Source organism: Marmota flaviventris, chromosome 2 (assembly GCF_047511675.1).
Source record: "Marmota flaviventris isolate mMarFla1 chromosome 2, mMarFla1.hap1, whole genome shotgun sequence".
Lineage (NCBI taxonomy): Eukaryota > Metazoa > Chordata > Mammalia > Rodentia > Sciuridae > Marmota > Marmota flaviventris.
This window is the reverse complement of record NC_092499.1, coordinates 85,883,238-85,905,000: the sequence shown is the minus strand read 5'-3', so window position 1 is coordinate 85,905,000 and position 21,763 is coordinate 85,883,238. Positions and strand designations below refer to the sequence as shown.

Genomic DNA, 21,763 nt, shown 5'->3' with positions numbered 1-21,763 from the left:
ATCATGCTTCATGTCAGAATTTAGCATGTAAGTAAAATTCATAGTGCTTCAAATCTAACTTGAAAATATTTGTGTGGGGAGAACAGAATGACTGATCTTATTAGCACTAACAAAGAGATTTCCTAAAATGTTCATTTTTATCCTTGGAATAGGAAAGGTAGTATTAATACATTTATAAGATCAATGACAGCCACCTATAATCCTTACCCCCCAAATCAACAATGCAGTGCTTTTATCTAAGGGAGTTGCTGTGCACTGTAATGTATCAATGTTATATACTTCTCATCAATTTTTAGTTTCCACTGATTAAATATATATTGACTCATAAAGTATTACCATCATATCAGTTGTCACTAGATGCAAACATATGTCATTTAAGTATTAACTATCATATAAAAATAGCAGCTTAGTTGTTTAGATGCCATAATCTGGTACAGGTCATTCCCAGAAACCTCATAGAAAGTGCTATTCTCTTTTTATTCATCTGCAGCCAGAAATAAAAAAATCCTTCAATAATTTTTGGCTATATATCTCTATACATTCATGGTAAATAATAGATATATTGATGTAGGGGAACATGTTCTGGTGCATTTAATTTTTCCATATTGTTAGAAGATGGAAGTTGAGGTCCGCTAAATAAGTTAAGCTCAATAGAACTATCCACTAAAAATTCAAATGAATATAAATTGCTACTATATAAAACTTTATGTCATCAACATCATTATCTATAAAAATAAGTTTCATATTTGCATCACTTTCTTTCTAAATGCTTTATCTGGAATGGTGTTAGCTTACTCTTTCTTTTCACAAAAGACAATCACTAAACATCTAATTATAGCTCAGATACCTCAAGTTATTATAGTATCAACCTGTAACAAACAAGTCTGGAGACACTTAAAGAGTACCCTGCTTCAGAAACAGAAAAAAAAAAAAACGAATAAAATACATGTTTTGCAAGGAGAAGAAAAATTCATTCTATATGTTAACTATCCTATCAGATTGTGTAGACATTGCCTAGACTATTAAAACCTTCTAGTTACTGATAGGCAATTGCTCATTTGCTGACTGCAGCGGAGTACAGCAGACAGAAGCTGTGAGGGAAGCCATCCTTCCTTGCTAATATAACATGTAGAACTTGCTGCTACTGCAACACTTAATGCTTATAGTATGGGGTCATCTTTAATGCAAACACACATTTTCTGCCTTGCTTCTATGTTTTCCATTATAATGCAACACAAAAACAGTGTACATTTCATTCCATCCCTATGAGGTTTGCATAAGCCTTTCCAAGTCAGACTAAATATTGTATTACTCTTATTACAGTGGATAAATATTTTAGAGTTTAGGAATTAAATATTTTATTTTTTGGTTTGCTCTCTGCAACTATTATGAACTTTTTATAGCTTCTTCATTCACAAGAAATCTTTAGGGCTTCCTTTTTTAAATGTAAGGCTGTTAGTTGTTTCCCCAAACAGAAGCAGATCAGAGTTAACAAATAAGTTCAATAAATCACTTTATACTGGTGTTAATAAGAATATTATGTTTCTTCTTAGAAAGAGACTTTTCTAGAAGGCATGCAATAATAAAGGTTTGCAAACAAAAAAAAAATGTATCAAGTAAATGTTACATTTTTAAGTATACAATTTCTCTCTTCATTTTTACAACAGTTAGCATAGATTTTCTTGGCATACATCTCTTTACTTGACACAGGTATTTCTCACACTAAATTAAGACAACATATCCTAAGAAGAGCATGTCCTGAGATGCTTGGTTTAAGTTTTCCACAAAATAAGAAACTAAGAAGCTGTTTATACATTTGCTTTAAAAGAGGCAGACTAATTATGTCAACTGATTTATTAACACATGAAGTTCTTTGTCCAATTATTAAAAGTACAAAGAGACCAGGGAACAATTTAAATGTCTAATATACCTCAAAAATCTTTTTTAAGGTTAATTATAATTCTAAGCAAACTACTTCAGATAGGCCCCTTAGGTTTTGTGCAAGTTTAAATAAAATCATAACAATAATATTACCTCATTGGCCAGCTCAAGGAGCACTGGGGCAGCTCCATTTTTCACCACTCCATTCAGGTACCTAGACAAGACAAAGCAAAGTGATAATGCAGTGACGAGAAAAGGCCAGTATAGACTTGTCAGTATCCCCTGTGTGTACACATTTCTCCTGGGCAAATGCCATGTTCAACTCCTGTTAAAGTATGCTACTGTCATAGAAAAGCACTAAAGAGAAAAGGATAACAAAAACAACTTACTTCAAAACTAACTAACTAACTGAAGTAGGGCCAGGAGGTATGAGCACATCAGTCTCCGTTGTTTACACCTTTTATAATGTCAAAGTGAACAAAGAGGTTATTTCTAAAGAACTTTCCATATCATTCTGACTTTGTCCATACAATAGACAACTGTCAAATGGAAAGAAAACAAGTGACTCTCATAATTTGAAGAAAGCATACATGTACTCATCTCACCTTTTTCTTTACCTCTGCGTCAGAGGGCTGTTGATACCTTATCAAGAAAAGAAGGGAACAGCCTTGTCACCAGGAGGCAAGCACACCTTTGATAGGCAACACAACCACCAACTTATCTGCCCTGGATTTCTCTAACAGCCTCCAGCTCTCATCAACACATAACTTTACCATAAACCAAAAACAAAAACAAAATTCCCCAAATCCATCCAACACAAGGAAGACAGGGTGAATTTTTTAAAACAAAAATTTGAATATGCTATTCTCCTCCTTCAAATATTTTGAAGGCCCTATGCTAAATCTCAAGATTAAATTATTACTACTTAATAGCTCTATGATAGGTTCTTCATAATCTATCTACTCCATTCTGCCAGCCTCATCTCCAGTCACTATCCCCTACTCTTACTCATCACCTGGATAAGTTAGGAATCATCCCAGATGTCACCTTCTTCAATCTAACACCATTCAAGTGTAACATCATGCCCTGCACAGGCAACTGAGCGGCAGCCTGTACGTCTCCCCATCATATATTATAGCACTGCATTCTCCTAGTTGCAGTCATCCACCCTGATCCTCAAAGGACGTATTCCAAGACATGGTACCTCAAATCATTGATAATACCAAACCCTAAATATACTGTTTTTCCCTAGACATACATACATATCATAAAATTTAATCTACAAATTAGGCACTCTAAGAGATTAACAATAGCAAAACAGAACAATTATAATAAAATACGATAACGAAAGTTATGTAAATGTGATATTTCTCAAAATCTTATTTAACTATACTCACCCTTCTTTTGATGCTTATGTGATGAGATAAGATTTATGACACAGGTATTGTTACACAGTGTGAGGCTATTACCAATCTTCAGATACTAAGTCATAAGAAATATCATCAAGCCATATGCCAGATGACCACAGGTTAAATGACACCATGGATAACAAAACTCTGGATAAGGTGGGACTTGGGAGAATTGTCTACCTAAACTCATCACTCACTGTAACAAAGATGTTGTAAAAGCAATTTTTTTTAAGATAGGAAGAATGTCAGGGTTATTATAACTTTAAAATAATTCTAACAAATCCAATTTCCACATAATGGGACCCTTCTTGAACATATTATTTAGTAAACTTACTAGGAAATAAGGACTTTTAGATGCAACAAGAAAAAATAACAAAGACAAGTGCAATTTAGAGGATGGTCTCTGAGAAATAAGTCAGCTAAGAACCACAACTGACATGAACATTTCCAGCGTAGGATAGGCCTGCTCAGGCAACAACCAATCAGCTCAGTCAAGTCACCAGCTAATCATGTTTGTAACCCCAGAAGTGCATACTAATTAAGGATTCCGATTCTGTCTGGGCCAGGATACTTAATCCTAAACCCATATTAAGATATCTTTACAATTTTCTATTAAACATCCATGTATCCACAAGTATTTTTGAGAGCTATGGATTGGGCCTTAGTCCAAGTTCTGAAGAAGCATCAAGGAATAAAACAGCACTTGTTCCACCACCACAGAGATATTATAGTGGAGAGACACTCAATAAAAACAAGGGGGAACAAATATATAACATACATGTTATGATAAAATTTAGACTTAGATGGGTTAGTCAGGAAGACCCTCAATAAGAGAGGCACTTGGGTGTCTCCTCTACATGAGATGAAGGTACATGTTTCCAGGGCTTCCTGGACATAGTACGAGAGAATAGCTAGATGCCAGACCACTTCTTCTGCCAGGTAACTACTGTTTAGAATAAAAATTACATGATTTCACATAGATGTTGCATCAATCTTTATCCTGGTAATAAACAATGGAAACCGCCACCAAGTTTAAAGAAACAGGACATGGTCAAGCAATAATAGTAATCCCCTGTATTTATATAGTCTGAATAACATCTGAAGGATGTTATTACACTAGAAATTATGTGGTTGGCCATAGCTTCTCAGTTGTTCAAATTAGGAAAATTAATCCCAGTGCACTGATGAAACCTTCCCAGGCTCTAATGGCAGCAGTACAGCTCAGAAAGGGAACCCTGACCCCTGGCCCAGGGCCTAGTGGGGGTGCCTTCATATGAAAACAGTAAACTTACTTCTTAATGAATTTATGCCCCATTTGTTTCCCAACTATTTCCTACCACACTTCAGAAATGCTTGGGGGATGGGAGGGAGTAATTACATTTAACTTGAGGTTCATTTTGTTCTTTGTGAAAACTTAATTGTGGTTCCACATGAAAGCAACAGATTAGGCTATATTCAGATTTTCATATATGCACTCAAAGAAACATACTGAAGTATCCAAAATATTCAATAGAGACATAATCAGAAATTGTAGAGCCGGGTTAGTGGTACGTGCCTGTAGACCCAGCTACATAGGAGGCTGAGGCAGGAGGATCATTTAAACCCATGAATTAGAGAATAATTGAGTAACACAACAAGATCCTATTTCTAAGAAAGAAAAAAGAAAAGAAAAGATGCTATCATTCTCTGAATTATCACAGATGTGCAAACTTACAGCATTGTACTTCTGACACTGGCATAATGGTCTGCTTTTCTCTCCAACTAGACAGGAAGCTCCTTGGAGTATGACCTCACAAATATCCAACAGATCCCTAGCAAAGACCTGTGTGGCGAAGAGGATATGAGGAGATCATCCTGAACAATACATTAGGTAATCTGGGCTCCATTCCTAAGGCCCATTTGTCAATTAAAACTACTTCACTTAGAAGCCACACCTCATCCTTTAGTTCTGCCATGGGGGACCAACAAATATATAGCCTATGGGTGAAGTCATCCTGAGAAGATCCTTTGAGAAGACCTACTTTATGTTTTATGGCTGTGAAAGATCCATTAGCATCTAAAACTAAATAATATATACTTATTTTAAATATAAGATAAAGTTATTTGATCTTTAATATTTTTATAATAAATCTAATGGCAAAACTTCAAAAACCTACCTAAATTATCATGCTAGGCTTACACCTAAACAGTATTTTTGCTGAATTTACCTCTAAAATCTCCATAACCCATCCCCACTGCTAATGCTGCCAGTCTCTCTCCCCCAAACTATACCAAGAGCTAGCGTAGGAGGCTTCCCTGCTTGCAGCTCACCCAACCATCTATCCTGTTTATAATGCCACAGAACTTCCTTCCCTGCATAAAAACATGTATAGTCTACTCCTTGCTTAAAAATCTACCACTGGGTTCATACTGCCTATTTAAAAGAAAAAAAAAAAAATACTACTCCTTTGAACAAGATCCTCAGTACCTGCCTAAGTATTCCCAGGCTATTTTGCCATTCTCCATTTGTTCTCTAGACTCTACCTCAAAAACATCATAGCTCTGCTACTGAAGGCCTTCTCTCAACATGGAAAGCTCTCCCCTTCTCAACAAACTTGTAAAGGTGAGCCTTTTATTCCTAGACTGTACACATTCATGCTACCCCACACACCTCAAATGGATAACTTCTCTTACCACATTTTACATATTTAGGTACACAGCTGCTTTCCCACTAAATGGAAAAGTTGAAGGTAGGTACTGTGTTAGTCACATTTTATAGTCAGTTTATAGCATGTGGATAGGATATGGTGCAAACACAGTAATGGTGCTAACTGAAAAAAAAAGTACAAATTTTATCATGTATTGTCAATATCATAATTGAACTACCCTTTTCTCTGTGTGAACATCTGAATAAAATTCAATTGATCTGATTCTCTTAAGCTACTTAAGGTAGCCCCTTAGTCAATGTGTCTTGGGAGAAGGAAGGAGATAAGACATAGTATTTCTGACCTTCACTACTGATGAGGACTTGCAAATCTAACCAATTATGTTTGTGCACATAAATCCATGTGTACCAGGTTAGATGAAACTAGATAAATTTTATCAAAAATGTTTCCTCTTTGGAAATAAAATGACATTAATATAGTGTGAAAGAATAGAGAATTGTTTTTAAACACAATACTTCAGCTGTCTATAAATACACAACATGGAGAACTGAGGAAATTTTCTCAGTAATTCAAAAGTAATTCAAAACGTTTTCTTCTGCTATCTGGATCCTATGAAGTTTCAGTTGATCATGACTCAATCACATGAAATGCATCCTTTGAATTTGTAGTTAATATTATCTCAATACTACCAAGAATACAAAAACACAAATTTCTCTTATATTGTGAGTAGGAATATAACCAGTATATTCCTAGACAGTAATTTGGCAACATATAATGATTTTTTTAAGCATTCACATTGTTTGGACCAGTAAGTATATACAAAGAAAATGCCTCACACATGCAAGGAAAGCACTTTACCACTGAGGCCCAGCCCCAATATACAAAGACATAAAAAATTGAATCCAAAATGTAGACTCATGAATCATAAAAAATTGAATCCAAAATGTAGACTCATGAATCAAGATGTTTATCACAGTATTATCTACAATATCAAAAATAATGAAAACATAAATGTTCAATGGAGGAATAGTTCAGTATCTTTTGATACTTTCATATGACAAAGTAAGGCAACCAATAAAATAAGAAGCTTTTTACAAAATACTATTATATCATTTACATTTTTCTGAGTATACAATTCAGAATTCATAATTGCATGTACATTATGACTTAAGTATGACCATCTATATAAAAAAATGGATTGAGGTGCTGGGGTTGTGACTCAGTGGTACAGTGCTTGCCTAGCACGGGTGAGGCGCTGGGTTTGCACCTCAGCACCACATAAAAAAATTATAAAAATTAAAAAATAAATAAAAATGAAGGTATTGTGTCCACCTACAACTAAAAAAAATATTTAAAAAATGGGTTGACAAAAAACTGGAATGAAATTTTAACCAACAGTTATCTCTGAATGGCACAAGTATGCGTACTCATTTGTTCTTTTTTTAATACCATCACAAAGGTGCTTAATTTTTCTAATGAGGAGTATTAATTTATAAAGCAAAAAAATAATTTGTCACTAACATTTTCAAACTGCTTAAATATGCTTTCATTCAACAGTTTGCCTTTATTATAATCAGCTGGAAAACAAACAAAAACCTCTCAAGACCAATTTATCTTAGTGAAAACAGGGACATTGGGCCTGCACATTTAGAACAAGAGGCTTGTGAGGTCAATCTATCCGAAAGGTAACAACATGCTTATCCTCGGTCACAAAGTGCACAACAGAAGTATGGAAGGAAACTAGTGATATGGTAAGAAACTGGTCAGACTGCTTTCTTCTGAATCTGTTCATTACAGCATAACTTCATGTTTTTGTTTCAAATGCTCTAGCTCCTCAGAATACAGAAATAAATTTCTATATTCTCATTACTACTCACTCAACCATTCATTACTGAGTGACAATGTGAAAAATGTCTGTCTCTGGCCTAAACTACCCAGATAATCCAAAAATGTATTTTCATACTTCCATACTTAAAATGTTCTTTAATGAAACTAATATTTTAAAAAGTAGCAGAGATATTAGAATCTAATTTAAAAAAACAAAAAACAACTTTTTACAATGAGGCAAGTGACACAGGGTGGCCCTACCACCTGATAATAGACTTGCAAATTTCTAAGAAAAGAGTATACTTTCCTCTAAAACGGTCTTTTCTCCTCAGCTTGTGTTTCAAGGTTTTAAATCTGGACATCAAAGCATGCTTTTCTATGACAGTCTAGCACTAGAAGGTTTACAAACAAGAATGTATTTTTTTGGCATGTAAAAAATGGCTTTTCAATCTTTCTTTGGAGAGCATGAGTGCCACAGCTTTCACAGGACTTTATGGACAGTCTTAATTTTATAATATAAGATCAAGGTTATGACTGAAATTTAAATGTTATAAGGTAGTTGTGACTTTTGAATAACTTACTTAAAACTTTACAAAGACTGTTCAGAGAAGAACTCTCCTAGACACAAGTGTGTGAAGCAGAGTAAGAGAAGCATATGTATCTTTAATAGATTGAACTACTCAAAACAAAGAAAACATTTTATCAATGGCTGAGTGAATACTTTTTAAAAAAAAATTTAATTTCAATAACTTCTCTGTTCAATACCTATACCTCAATTCTTAAAAATGACTACAGAAATATGGCACCAACTTTATCCACATATTTATTTCATTCATAAAATTTTTGTGCATAAAAATCATTCATCTGAAATCAGTGGTGTCACTCTCAAACAGAAAAGGTTGATCTGTCAATCTGAGTATAATAATTTAAGAGCATATTTCAAACAATTTTCCTTTCCAATATGCCCGTGAAATATTTAAGAAACCAACCATTTCTAATGCAAACCTTTAGTGTTATAAATTATTAAGTCATATTATAATAACAGTACAAATTTTAGAAATTAAAAAAAATCAGTTATTTAAGATTCTGTTTGTTTCAGATCAAGAGACTGAAAAGTATTTATAATAAGTAATGCTACAATTAAAATAGCTTCTGGATACCATGTTGTTGATTTGATGCCCAAGATTTTCTTTTAAAATATAAAACCCTCTTTAAAATGTGACAATCATACAATACGATGTATTTCCATATGTCTTTAGTTGATATATCTTTCCTATTTTGTAAAGTGGCTAACATAATACCTATGATGCAAAATACAGGTACATCAAAATTCAATCATATTCTTTTGACTTGCTGATCTAAATAAGAACTAAAAATTGGTTTCAGAATTTTCATATAAACATATAGATGTATGCATATATGGACATATGCATTTAGACAGATATGCACTTATTGTAAGTTTCAAGAACCAACTGAGATTCAATAATATTTTAACTACCTAGTATTGTACACACACACCATAAGACAGCATCACCATATTCTTAGGTCTACAATTGAAAACTCATTAAAAAATATACCAAAAGTCTTAAATACAGATTCAAAACAATGTCTTGGGGTATAATAAAGAAAATTAATTTGATAATCTAATTTATTCGTAATTATTATTACAATTAATAGGTACTATGATACCCTCTAGTGGGGCAGGCAGGTCATACCTCTGGTAATAATTTTCAATTGCTTCCGAAGTATGATGTTTGGCATGTGTTCTTTTAATATGTTTCTGAAACAAAACAAAATAAAATCTTTACATTGTGTCACAGAGCAAGTTCAAGAACAATAATGACATATTTCTTGATCTCAATGACTAGCATACAGGGCAAAATGAATAATAGCTTGGGGATTTTGGTGGTGGTAGGACTTTTTTTCCTTCTACTCTATGAGCCTATGCATTTTAATCTCTATTGCTTGGCTGGGATGTCTTCAGACTGTACCACAAGGTACAGTATATATGTAAAAGCCAACAGGGTCATTGTAATTGAATCTAAATAAGTTTGCTTAGGGCTGCAGAGGGCAAAGAAAAACTTGCTCCCTCTTTCAACCTTTGTATTAATTTTCCCTCAATTCAATTCCATCTAAGTCCTCTGTACTCTAGTTTTACAATCCAATTGCCATTTTTAACCAGGAAGAACATTGCTTAAAAACAACTTATTTGAAAACTACAAAAAGTAATTCCATAGAGACTTGCCACTTGACTGACACCTGTCATCTCATGATAAATGACTCCATTTTCTGCCTCTCTTGCCTTCTGCCACTCCAGCAATGGTCATTTATCATCATCTCTGTCAGCAATGGAAAGCAGCACTGACAGTGCAAGTCAGCAAACATTTAGCACATGGAACCACGCAACACAGGGAAATTATTATTGTCAGAATAATAATGGTTTAGCATAATTTATTACAGGTCCACCAAATAAGCAAAGGCTAGATGTTATTAGACAGATGGATGGGTAGGCTTGGCAGGCCTCCACTGAGACGCAGGCGGTGCTTGATGTGGAAAGGAGAACATCCTCCAACCCAATCAGAGAGCTGGCAGTTCAATTACAAAGAAATAAAGGGACATTCATCATTCAATTAGGCACCTGTCAACCCTCACAAAGGAGAAAACTTCTAACCTGGTACTCCTGGGAGAAGATGCTCAGCAGAGTGGCCTGCGATTGACTGGAACAAATAAAAGAAGGACAAAGTTAATTACTGGAGTGCACGGCAAAGAAACAAAAGAGAAAGGAGCTTCAAAGGTAGGCCTGCTGCCCTGTAATCTAACAGAACATGAAAACAAGTGTGGAAAAGTTGTTCCAGATGAACACCTCAAACAAAGGCTTCCTGCTGCTAGGTCAAGGAGAGAGAAAAGGGAAAGGGAAAGATATGAATGGTCTCAAAGCAAGTATCATATTATTTGGATTTTTTTAAACTTTGGAATGATTGTAAATCATATCTGTAGTATACAATGGTGTTAAAAGGGACCACAAGAAAACAAGACTTATTTCCATAAACAAACGACACAGTCCAATCCTATAAAAGTAGAGAGAACATGTAGCTCATTCATTGACAACATTCTGAAATTTATTTTGTTAGCAGATAGGTTATCTTTTCCACAGCTTCCCTAGATTCAGGGGTAAAACCTTTAGTCTTTATTAGAAGTAGCAAAGAGAAGACTGGAGTTTTCCCACTGATTCTAGTGTGCTTTGAAAATAGAAACTTTCACAGTAGGAAGCAAAGGTCCTTGGAAGTGCATCATTCCCAAAGACTGTTATAAGCCTTACTTTACTCATGTAAGATTCCATGCAGTGTCAACACTTGGCAATGAAGCTATCTGGGAAGCATTCTTCCCCAGTGGGGATTTTCCTCTTGCAATTGTTAACATTTAGAAATGGAATGAAATTTTTCTTTCTACAAAAAGCAATCATACCCTACTCCTATTCTTTTTGATTGTCCTCAGTAGATATTACTAACTTTATATTACCTTGAAAAGGATTATTACTGATTTATTTTCCTATTAAATGCTAATTCAAGTGACTATACTTTAAATAATTTATCTCACAGTATGCCAAAGCTCTGTGACTAATAAAAAATTTTCTATTCATGAATGAAATAGAATGAATGTGCCTCTTAGGCACATCAGAGGGAAACTGAATAGTGTGAAAAAAAAAAAAATAGCACCATTCTTGTTTACTCACTGTCACAGCACTGTCATCTTTTGGATGCCATCATAGATTTGACTTCTAACCCTCTCCATCCATACAAAAGTACATAGTTAGGTTTAAAAAGATAACATAAATGTTCACCAAGAAAAAACAACAAAAATCAAGTAACTACTTCACTAAGTGAAAAGTATGGAGAAATTAATGAAAACCTTTATAAATTCACTAGAATCTCACTTTTCCAATTTACTTTTAAAATTGTAAAACACCTTTGAAAAAGCCAATTTTGACATGGAAAAGCTTCCTATTATGCCTGGCTTGTAGGAGCTTAACATGCCAATCACATACCCTGGTCAGTTTGCTGCTGAAACTTTTCTGACAAAAATTGCAAAATCAAGGCCAAATCTTTGTAAACTATTTGATACATTTAAATGTTAGACATTTATATGTAATAAATAGATCCCTCATCACTATATAGCAAAATAGATTTATGTTATTAACCATTTAATGGTTCACACAGAAGGTCAGTCTTTAGGTTTCAAAATATATGATGGAAATAATGTGTTTGGAATGAATAAACAGGAGGAAACTTAACTGTAAATAGTTTTAAAAAGTGTATTTGTAGGTACCCAGAATGGGAAGACTAAGGGACAACTGGAGAAATAAATTCAATAAAAAACCATTCAAAGTGAAAAGCTAGTCAGGAATTGAGAGTATTATATAAATTCAAGATGAGATAATGCCTTTGGCCAGAAAAATTTCTTTAAGCTGCTTAGAATTCAATTCAGTTAAATCCATGGACAGAGCCTATGGAGCAACACAGTTCCTCTGTGACCAACAGGACTTAGAAGATTCCAGCTTATACTGTGGAGTAAAAGCTAACTGGAACTAAAATCAGAAAACAACTTACTTAAAACAACAAAACATAGAACTGGGTCCAGTGCTAAGGAAGCTTCCTTATACCTATCTGTGCTGATCTTACCAAAGAGTAGTTCTGAACAAGTGCCACATCATAAAGAACAGAAAAGGAGTTTGGTGTGATGAACATATTGATTGCAGTGTGTATTGTACTCTCTCCCAGAGTGTCAATGCTAACAAGAAATACCACAGGGAAGGACTGGGCAGGTGTGGAGGGGAACAGAGTCATATGATATAAAATTTACAACCCTCTATGCTTCTGTCCTAAATTTTAAAGAAGGGGAAACGAAGGGAGAGAACTAGAGTAAAACAACAATTACACAGCTAGCAGTGGCAGAGCTGGGAATCAAAACCAGATTCTATTCCAGACCCAAATTCTTAATTCCCATGGCAATCTGCCTTCCCAAGAGATCCCAGAAATCAGTTCTGTATATCATCAATGCTAACACCACTACTTAAATATTTATGTTACATTGTACTCCAAACAACAGTGAAAAATGGGGCAGGTTGCTTTTAGGATAGAAAATTGAAGCCACAGGAGGTCAACTGTTTTGACCAAATTCCATGGCTCTAGACAATATTCTCTTTAAAAATCAAATTTCCGTTTTCCTTTAATTAACTAAATAAAAAATTAATCTTTTTTGTGCTGAGAGATAAAGGAACTAACTAGAGATCATCATGCTAAGTGAAGTAAGTCTAACTCAAAAGGTTCAGGATTGTAATTTTCTCTTATAAGCAGAAGCTAAAGAGGAAAAAGGAAAACAAAGATGGGGCTAGATCTCCTAAAAACCAAAAGGAGATCAGTAGAGGAAAGGGACCAAGAGGTGGGAGGTGGGGAGGGAGTAGGGAAATGCTGTGGAGTTTTACTAGCCAAATTATACTGTTATATCATGTGCATGTATAAATATGTAACAACAATCCCATCAATATGCACAACTATAATGCACTAATAAAAAATATGGGGAAAAAAGATAAAAGAATATTGACTGCTGGAAATAGTTTAAAAGAGTGTTGGATAATTTCTATCATTCTTCCTGCAGCTAAGGTATTTTTAAGGCATATTTTAACTATTAAAGTCTTGTTCTCTGTGTATGTGTCTTTGACTCAAATGCTACTTACTGTATATAGAGCAGTATTAAATCCTCAGGTAAACAGAGCAAGTCTAAATAACCCAATTTTTCATATAGAAGACAATTTCCTCTATAAGGTTAATTTTTATAAAACAACATTTAATGAAGGGATTTTTAGTTACAAAATAGAACAAATTTCATGTAAAATCTTGATGTCTACAGTCAGTATTCATTCTGTTCTATAACCTTTGTTTTTTTCTCTTTGCTAGATGATTTTGAATTTGTGTGTATGTGTGTGCATTGATACACACACATTAAAAACTGTGAGTGGTTTAAACGTATCTTTTTCTGTAACATGCCTTTATCTCATGCTAACACTTATCTGTGCCAATAAATATTCCTCTTTTTAAATTATTTTTATTGTGAATAAAACATATATTCCCCCTCTCCCCTACCAAGAAAAACCACACGTAGAACAAATATGTAGCGCAACAAATTAATATTTAAAAAAGAGAAACATGCAACCATTTAGATAAACAAACAACCCTGCCAACACCCCCCAAAACACCCTTGCAATTACCACCTCTTTCCTCTTACAAATGAACTGATTCTTCTGATCTTTCCTTGCTTCTCTTTATAGTTTTACCACTCAAATATGTATCCCTAGGTAATGCAGGTTAGTTTTGCCTGCTGACAGACTTTACATGAAGTTCGTGAGACAGTATGTACTCTTTCACATCCAGCCTCTTTCATTCAGTATATCTCCGAGAATCATCCATGCTAACATAAACATGGTCGACTCATTAACATTGCTATGTAGTACCTTCTACTGCATGTACAACACTGCTGCTGTGAACTCACTCTTGTGTGAGTCTCTTGGTGCACATCTGCACAAATTTCTACTGAATATAAACACAGAGTAGAATCCAGGGTCGTCTGACATGCAAATCTCCAACTTTAATAGATACTGTTGAACAATCTTTCCAGTGGTTATAGCAATATTAAACTCCCACTAATGGAATAGGAAAGTTTCTATTGCTACACATTTCTCATCCCACTCCCTTCCAGTTCATAGTTTGCATTTTCCTTTTCTTTGTGGTGCCTTTTGAAGAGTCAAAGTTTTTAATTTTGATGAAGTCTAACATTATTTTTAGTATTTTCTATGTCTCATGTAAAAAATTTTGGCCTACTCACACTCCAGATATCTTCATTTAGAAGATTAATAGTGTTGGATTTTACATTTAATTCTTTGATCTATCTGGAATTAATTTTGTGTTGAGATATGTTAGTTTCTTTTTATTTTTTTCATGCAAACACACAATTGACTACACAATTTGCTTCTGAGTAAACCAAATTACTGACAGTATATTTGAGGACTTTCTAATTTGTTCCACCCATTTCTGTGTTTATCTTTTCATGGATACTCAACTGTTTTGATTACTGCAACAAAACCATGTACATTTAATGTAAGTACTGCTATATCCATGTTTAACTCTACCTACTATATATAACTGTTCTCTACTTTCTCATATTCTTTTCAATCGATTTAATACTTATTCACTAACTTTCCTCATGCAAATTAGAGGCTATGCAGCCTTTTACTATTCTTTTAATGATTATCCTAGATAACTGCATCCCCAATTTTAAATGGTCAGGAATTGTGCCTGAAAATATAAATATATTAAAACACTGTCTATAGTTCTCCCTCTTCACATACAGAACATTGTTTTAAGCTTGCATATGTCTTAGATTCCCCCCAAGAACAATCTTTTTTATATAGTCTCTGCTCATTAAGATATACCTACATATGTTTCATTTCATGCTCTTCATTCTTTTCTCCTCCATTCTTCTATCTGAAATCACTTTTTTAAAAAAATTTTATCAGTGATGTCAAGTAACAAATCGTGGTTACTTTTTAATCACTACCTTATTACTTTATCTAGTTTTAAGATTTTATCTCTGGTTTTCAGTTTTAACTATAAAATTCTTTTTTCTTTTTTCTTTTTCTTTTTTGATATGGCGGATTGAACTCAAAAGCACTTGACCACTGAGCCACATGCCCAGCCCTATTTTGTATTTTTATTTAGAGACAGGGTCTCACTGAGTTGCTTAGCACCTTGTTTTGGCTGATGCTGGCTTGAACTCACAATCCTCCTGCCTCAGTCTTCCGAGCTTCTGGGATTACAGGCCTGTGCCACTATGCCCAGCTTAACTGTAAAATTCTGTTTAGAATTTGCTGGACTTAAATATATGGATGGTTATCACTTGTCATTTTAGGATTATGCTCAATCATAATTAGTTCAAACATTGATATTAAATTCTGTCTCCTCTTCCTGAGATTCCTAAGTAGGTGAATGCTATTCTTCCCTACCTAATCCACTCTTCATATGTTCCACCCCTTGTTATTCTATGTTATACCTATTTTCTTATGAACTATCTTCCAGAGCATGAATTCTCTCTATGCTAATATCTAATTTACTGGTAAATTTATTTTGATAAATCTATCCAATTTTATATATTTTATAATTTTGCTTTTATTTTTTTCTTTTTCCTTTTTTGAAATGGAGGTTTGAAGTCAGGGCTTTGCACATGATAGGCCTGCACTCTGCCACTGAGCTATATCCCCAACTCCTAAATCCACACAATTTTAATTACTGCATTTTTCAGTTCTAGAGTTCCTATTTCATTCTTTTTCAAACAAGTTCTCAGAAGAATGTTTCAATTTTCTTTAATTCCCTGAACAAAGAAAATTTATAAAAATTCTGCTTAGTAGTGTAGTACTACCTTATTATTTGAAAAACTGCTTTAAGGACTTGGGATTCATTCAGTGTTAGAGTATAGAAGACCCTGAGTTTGATTCCCAGCACCACCACAAAACAAACAAAAACCCTGGATTCCTTTTCTTAAAATGTTTTAAAAATTATTAGTGTACATTGATGAATTATTAGTGCATATTAATGGATGTCATTGTGACATTTCCCTATATTTATATAATGTGCTTTGATTGTAAATACTCTCCCTACCACCCTCTTTTAACTGTTTCCTCCACAGAGAGAATTATTATTGTTATTATTGATGTGAGGACACCAAGAGTCTAATTTCACCTCATCCATTTTCAGGTATTAATTTTTGGTGCCAATCAGGTAAATCTAAAGCTATCATGTAGAGCTCTTTTAACTATAGCTCACATTTACTCTTAAGGTATATCCATTTAAGGCCCCACCACAAAGCTTGGGATATTTCTAAAAGCTATAATCTGATAAAATGCAGGGTAGTATCTCTAATTTTTTATATTTGCTAAGAGTTGCTTTGTGGCATAACATAAGGTCTATTTTAGAGAAGGATCCATGTGCTGCTGAGAAGAAAGTGAATTTACTCACTGATGGATGAAATATTCTATATATGTCTATTAAGTCTAAATTACTGATTACCTAGTTCTATAGTTTGTTTAGTTTTTGTTTGGAAGATCTATGCAGTATTGAGAAAGGTGTGTTAAAGTCACCCTGTATTATGTGTTGTAGTCTACCTAATTCTTGAAATTGAGAAGGGTTTGTTTGATGTACGTACATGCTGCATTGTTTGGGACATAAATATTTATGATTGTTGTGTCTTGTTGATGTATGATTCCCTTAAGCAATATGAAATGTCCTTCTTTATCCCTTCTGACTAACTTTGGCTTTAAGTCCACTTTACTTGATATGATGGAAAGCCCTGCTTGTTTGCACAGTCCATGTGAGTGATATGTTTTTTCCCCATCCTTTCACCTTTAGTCTGTGGATATCTTTTCCTATGAGATGAATCTCTTGATGACAGCATATTGTTGAATGTTTTTTAAAAAATCCAATCTGCCAGTCTATGTCTTTTGGCTGATGAGTTTAAGCCATTAACACTCAGCATTCTGCCATCATGTAAAACTAATTAGAACAAATAAAAAATAAATAAATAATTTTTTTAAAAAAAGCTATCATCTTTGGTGGACCCTAATCCTTAAAATTTATCTTCTGGTCCTATAAAGTTGTGAAAAGTTCTTCTCAGGAACTGACTAGACTACATCTGATCAAAGGGTACTCAAATTAGAATTGAATGATTTAAAAGGTAAGTACCCCAAAACCCTATCTTCAGAAATTAAAAATGCATACCTAAGTAACCTAATAGAGAAAGTCATGGTGGAAAAAAAATGTATAAAACTAAGCAATGACTATGATATATATATAAAAATTTGTGTGAAATTTATGCAATTAACTGGACATTGTAAGAAAACACAAAGGAATTTATTTTATTGAAGGAGGTTCTAAACTATACATTCTATGAAATTCACATCAGTCTTCTGGAAGAACATGACAAATTCATGTTAAAATAAAAAAAGAATACATAGTCAGGAATACTTAAATTCTGAAAAGCATAAACAAGAACTTACTTTACCAGATATTAATATGAATACATTTCAAGAATACAGTATTTATTAAAAAAAGCACGTCACAGAATTATATCCACATTTGATTCCATTTACATAAAGTATAAAACAGCAAAGTAATTGCCTGATTCTCAAGGAAATATAAAGATGTAATGAAAGAAAAAATGAGACTGAGCAATAAATTCAAGATGATGGAAACCTCAGTGAAGGAAAATGGGAAAGAATTCAGAGAGAAAGATATATATTCAGCCATATCTATAATATTTTATTTTTAAAAAAACTCCAAAGAGGAAAGGAAATGAAGAACAGTGTTAGGATATTTTATTTCTAAAAAAGTAAAAAGCATCTAAAGCAAATATAAACAGAGACAGATTCAAAAGGTCTGTTATATTGTTCTCTATACTTTTCTATCTTGTGATTTATTTCATAATAAGACTAAAAAGATAAGCAAAAAGGAAACAAGGAGGAGGTGGATAAATGGATCTGTCTGTCAGACACTCTTCTGCTCTAAGTCTCACCCTATTCTAAATGTTCTGATTTAATTATAGTTTTAAGTACCTATACTTCTTTCCTTTCTAATTAAATTTAGGTACTAACTTTTTAGAACAAGCCATAACATAAATCAGATAAAGAATAAGGAGCCAGGGTGACATACTTAATTTCACCGGCAAAACCAAGCTTTTGGTAATTTTTCTCTTAAGTAATCCCAATACGTTCAATACATTATATTCATAATTGATTTAAGAAATGTTTATAATCTTTTTAAATTTCATTTTTTTAAAATTTCATCATTTTCCTGAAATGAGTTTTTTTCTGTTTTCTTTCTTTAATAAATTGGATTAAACTACATTATAAGAAGCCCTTAAATTAAGTTTCTAGTAATTTTATTATGGATGGAAAAAAGAGAAATAAAATTAACCGATAATGATAACCTGATTATGGCCTGTATGTGAAGATATTTATAATTTCTTATTGGTTAAAATTCAAGTTTCTTCCAAATCATCCTTTCCTCTGGTATTCTTCATTTTCATCCAAGAATGTTTCTGTCTTCCTAAATCATAACCTGACTACCCTTCAAACTACTGTCCATCACCTTTTTTTATTCAGCATGTCTTTGGTCTAGAAGGCCTTTGCTTTCATTAACCCCATTTATCTTCCTCCCAAGGCAATCTAACTTCTGCTCCTCCCCTCGCCTAAAGTAAAAGTCATAGACTTCATTATTACTAAACCCCAAAGCCATAATTATGCTATCTGAACTCACTTATCACCTTTGACAATACCCATCCCCTTTTCTTAAAATCTTTCCTTCCTGAATTCCAGAATACTACTTTTTGATAATTTTCCTCCTACCTTGCGAACATTTTTCTTCCACAGACTGCCTACCTTCTTTGACTGGGTTTCCCAGGGAGTTCCCTTCAACCTTCTCTTTTTACCCTACACATAACCTGGGTGATAGCACACCTTTTTGTGTTCCCAACTACTACCTCCACAGCTCCCAAATAAATAGACATGCATACAAATATATACATGGGGTGGTGGGTAGGGGTGTCTCCAGCCTGTACCTCTACTCAGAGTCTCAATTTGTAGCTACTAGTTGGGACATTTCACCTATTTGGCCACAGGTATCCTGAAATCAAATTTACCACCACACTCTTTTCTCACAAACACATTTCCATACCTCCCTTTTATATACCTTCATTAAATCAATTGTTTCCATAAATGCAAAGGCCTGAGCTAGAAACCTCTGGAACACTGTTAATGCTTGCCTCTCCTTCACAATTGAGACAACTCACTGGTCACTAAGTCTTATGATTCTACCACCATTTTTGCACATTTGTCCTGATTCTTCTCTACTACAAAATAGCTTCCTGATTTATTTTGCTTGTTTCTTACAGTTATACCTCTTAATACAACCTTGGATTTACCAACAATGTTTCCAAGATACATATCTGATTACATTACCCTCTTGGCTTAAAAATCTCTTGATGTCTATTGCCCAAAGGATGACATTCAAAATCATCATCAAAGCTTTTGAAAACCCCTTCACCTGGCTTAGGTCCCTTTCTTCTAACCTCCCATAACTCTTTCCCACTTTCTACTCCTGGAGGAGTTTGTATGTACTGTACCTCACCACATCACTATTAATTACTATGTTCTTCTTAGAGTTCAGAATATTCTTCTTTCTTTATTCCATTTGGAGAATTTCTATTCTTATAGTGATAATTGGACTCAGGGTATTCTTATACAACATTCTATCACTATTAAATCAAGTTATTTTAGCAAAAAAAGTATTTCCTGAAAGCTAATGTGAGAATTTCAGACTAAGGTCAACATCTTCATTTTAGAAACTGAAAAGGTAAAGTCACAATGGACAAGATCACAAAAAGCAATATTTTACATCAGATACAGGTAAATCAAAGAAAAAAAACTAAGTTGTCCTTCAAGTGGGACTTATTCAAGTAATATTTTAACAGATGGAAGTTAATATTTTTAACAGGTGGGAGTATGGGAATAATGCAGTTTTATGATTTCAGTAATCATAACATATGTATGACCAATGTGTACAAATTAAGTCATAAATACAAATAAAAGGTTAAAATATACTAGAACATAAGTAAATCATCAATAGTCCCCAAACCTGTAAGTTCCCACTTCTCACCACCAAAAAAATTCTCCTTTTTTAATCACTAAATCCACTTCTCTCATTCTTAACTAAGGCTGTTAGGGAACAACATGCTGATGTCCCGGCTTATTTGTTTTTGTGTTTTTTTATTCTAATTATAAATGGCAGTAGAATCTATTTTAATATACTTATACAAACATGAAATATATCTTAATAATTAGAATCTCAATCTTGTGGATGTACACAATGGTGAGATTCACTATGACGTATTAATATGTTAATTGCCACAAATTCTAAATTGGTATGTCAGAATTTAAAGTGCTTTGTACATAGTGAGTATAATTCTAGATTTTATGGGAAAATAATTTTGTACCTTCAGAAAGTATGGTTTTTATCATTCCCAATTACTCAATGGTTTTGTAAAGAAGAATTTCCTTTACATAATATAAATCAGTGAAAAAAAATGGACTTGCTTTATAGCCAGCTTGGTTGGAATGGCCTATTCTAGAGGGGATAGGAACTCATATTATAAATCATGAATATTCTAGTTTGTGAAAATGGATATTTATAATGGGATGCATGTTAAAAAAAAAATCAACCTACATTAACTCTTCCTTGATTACTTAGTAAAAATAAATGAAAGAAAGGAACTTAATTTTAAAATGCTCAAAAGAATTTGAATAAACATTTCTCCTAAGAAGACACACAGATTGGTAATCAGCACATAACAATATGCTCAACACCTTAAATCATTAGGGAAAAGCAAATTAAATTCACAATGAGATGCTAATTCATATCCACTAGAATGGCTAGAATTAAAAAGAGACATTAATAAGTGTTGGCAAAGGTATAGAGAAGTTGAAACCCTCATACATTGCTGATGGGAATGCAAAATAGTGCAGCTATGTTACAAAAACAGTTTGCTGTTTCTTCAAATTATTAAACACAGAGTTGTCATCTAACCCAGCAATTTCATTCCTCCATATATTATCTAATGGAACTGAAAATATGTATCCATACAAAAAGGATGTACACAAATGCTCATAGTGACATTATTCATAATAGTCAATAAATAGAAACAACCCAAGTGCCCACCAATTGATGAAGAGATAAATAAAGTATACAAATAAAATGGAATATTCACCAATTAAAAATGAATTACTGATTTATGCTGATTCTGATAAACCTTGAAAACATTACATGAAGAGAAAAATTCAATAGCAAAAGGCCACATATTGTATGATTCCATTTATATGAACTAACCAGAATAGGAAAACCT

General features: G+C 33.5%; 1 protein-coding gene across 2 annotated transcripts in view; it reads right to left on the bottom strand.

Annotated features, from left to right (window-relative positions):
• The window catches only part of Cdin1 (CDAN1 interacting nuclease 1), a 223,499-nt gene that overhangs the window by 150,560 nt on the left and 51,176 nt on the right, over positions 1-21,763 (bottom strand). For both annotated transcript variants that reach the window (XM_027926229.3, XM_071608070.1), the window contains exons 2-4: positions 10,434-10,479; positions 9,478-9,542; positions 2,035-2,095 (exon numbers count right to left, since the gene is read on the bottom strand). In XM_027926229.3, coding sequence (XP_027782030.1) covers positions 2,035-2,095; positions 9,478-9,542; positions 10,434-10,479 — 172 coding nt within the window. The remainder of the gene's footprint in view (positions 1-2,034; positions 2,096-9,477; positions 9,543-10,433; positions 10,480-21,763) is intronic.